The 1,823-nt window shown below is 46.6% G+C and overlaps 1 protein-coding gene across 1 annotated transcript; it reads left to right on the forward strand.

Annotated features, from left to right (window-relative positions):
* The first annotated feature begins 492 nt into the window (after nt 1–492).
* LOC120067674 lies at nt 493–1,460 on the forward strand. The gene is made up of 3 exons (XM_039019211.1): nt 493–612; nt 670–1,056; nt 1,161–1,460. The coding sequence occupies exons 1-3, from the start codon at nt 493–495 to the stop codon at nt 1,458–1,460; spliced, it is 807 nt and encodes a 268-aa protein (XP_038875139.1).
* The last annotated feature ends 363 nt before the right edge of the window (nt 1,461–1,823 follow it).

Genomic DNA, 1,823 nt, shown 5'->3' on the forward strand with positions numbered 1-1,823 from the left:
CATTTGCGCTGTGTCAGATACCATGTGCCAATCCTCCAAAAATTGTGTTTAGTTAAGGGGTGTCGCTGCGGGGATGCATGCATTGTTGTTATTCTCTACAAGATGCATTTTGGCGTTGGTGAATCACATTATGCGTAATCTTTTCCTTGCGTTCATTCGAATAAAAATTAAAGACTAATTCTTTTTTGCAAATTGAGAAGTCCCAATTTTTTCTGTATTCCCAAAAGAAATGATGAGTTTGGCAGACGAAAGGACATTTTACTCTGAACCTTCATAATAAGGGGAGTCAAACGGTGGGCTTTTGAGTGTCTCGGGCCTGCCACCGCAAAATAGCGTTGGGCCTACTAAGGCCCAACCTAGAAATGGGCATTTCACCCGTCTATGAGCACACTTTGCCTCATTTGCAATCTGAAACCCTAGCGCCCCTGCATACTGAGCTTTCTTCTTCCCTAAAACTCTAACATTTTCCAGCTTTCTTTCACCTCAGCATCCATGGCCGACCAAACTTCCCAACCTTCCACTTCACCCTCAACACCTTCAATAGACCAACTCTCCATGCGAGAGGTAGCATTCCTTATTGCTAGTCGCCGTCTTGCTGCTCAGCCTCACACTGTTTCTAAAATCGTCGGAAGACCCCGGTGAAACCCATTAGCCGTCAAACCACTTCAGTTCAAGAGGGGGCAAAGTACTGAAAGCACCCCACTCCCAACTCCAGTAGTCTCCACTGAAAGCGAAAAGAAGAGACGAGATGACAATGAGGTATTCGAAAATATTCTGAGTAACCTGGAGGAAGGAGGAGGACTGCCCGAGGCTGGGGTTGTAAACCAACCACTGCTTATGGAGGAGGTGACGGTGGTGATGACGGAGGAAGTGGCAGTGGTAGAGGAAGTGGTGGAAGAGGAGACAAGGAGAAGCACTCTGGCCATAAGGGATCCTGAGGAAACTACGCAAGTAGAATCCTATGAAGAACCCATCAGAATCGCGTTAGAGAAAGTTGCAACAGAGAAGCAACTAGAGGTGGAAGAGGAGAAAAAGAAAAAAAGAAGAGGGGGCAAAGTACTGAAAGCACCCCACTCCCAACTCCAGTAGTCTCCACTGAAAGTGAAAAGAAGAGACGAGATGACAATGAGGTATTCAAAAATATTCTGAGTAACCTGGAGGAAGGAGGAGGACTACCCGAGGCTGGGGTTGTAAACCAACCACTGCTTATAGAGGAGGTGACGGTGGTGATGAAGGAGGAAGTGGCAGTGGTAGAGAAAGTGGTGGAAGAGGAGACAAGGAGAAGCACTCTGGCCATAAGGGATCCTGAGGAAACTATGCAAGTAGAATCCTATGAAGAACCCATCAGAGTCGCGTTGGAGAAAGTTGCAGTAGAGAAGCAACTAGAGGTGGAAGAGGAGAAAAAGAAAAAAAGAAGAGGGGGCAAAGTACTGAAAGCACCCCACTCCCAAATCCAGTAGTCTCCACTGAAAGTGAAAAGAAGAGACGAGATGACAATGAGGTATTCGAAAATATTCTGAGTAACCTGAAGGAAGGAGGAGGACTACCCGAGGCTGGGGTTGTAAACTAACCACTGCTTATAGAGGAAGTGACGGTGGTGATGACGGAGGAAGTGGCAGTGGTAGAGAAAGTGGTGGAAGAGGAGACAAGGAGAAGCACTCTGACCATAAGGGATCCTGAGGAAACTACGCAAGTAGAATCCTATGAAGAACCCATCAGAGTCGTGTTGGAGAAAGTTGTAGTAGAGAAGCAACTAGAGGTGGAAGAGGAGAAAAAGAAAAAAAGAAGAGCAAGGAAAAGAAGGTGGAGAAGGTGAGCCATCC

The sequence above is a fragment of the Benincasa hispida genome, chromosome 12 (genome assembly GCF_009727055.1).
Source record: "Benincasa hispida cultivar B227 chromosome 12, ASM972705v1, whole genome shotgun sequence".
NCBI lineage: Eukaryota > Viridiplantae > Streptophyta > Magnoliopsida > Cucurbitales > Cucurbitaceae > Benincasa > Benincasa hispida.

What these genes read in the sequence shown, in the direction of transcription:
- LOC120067674 (XM_039019211.1), top strand. Translation starts at nt 493, where the DNA reads ATGGCCGACCAAACTTCCCAACCTTCCACTTCACCCTCAACACCTTCA. An exon ending in TTGCTGCTCAGCCTCACACT is followed by an intron (nt 613 to 669) that starts GTTTCTAAAATC and finishes AAACCACTTCAG; the next exon opens with TTCAAGAGGGGGCAAAGTAC. An exon ending in AAAAAAGAAGAGGGGGCAAA is followed by an intron (nt 1,057 to 1,160) that starts GTACTGAAAGCA and finishes AGTAACCTGGAG; the next exon opens with GAAGGAGGAGGACTACCCGA.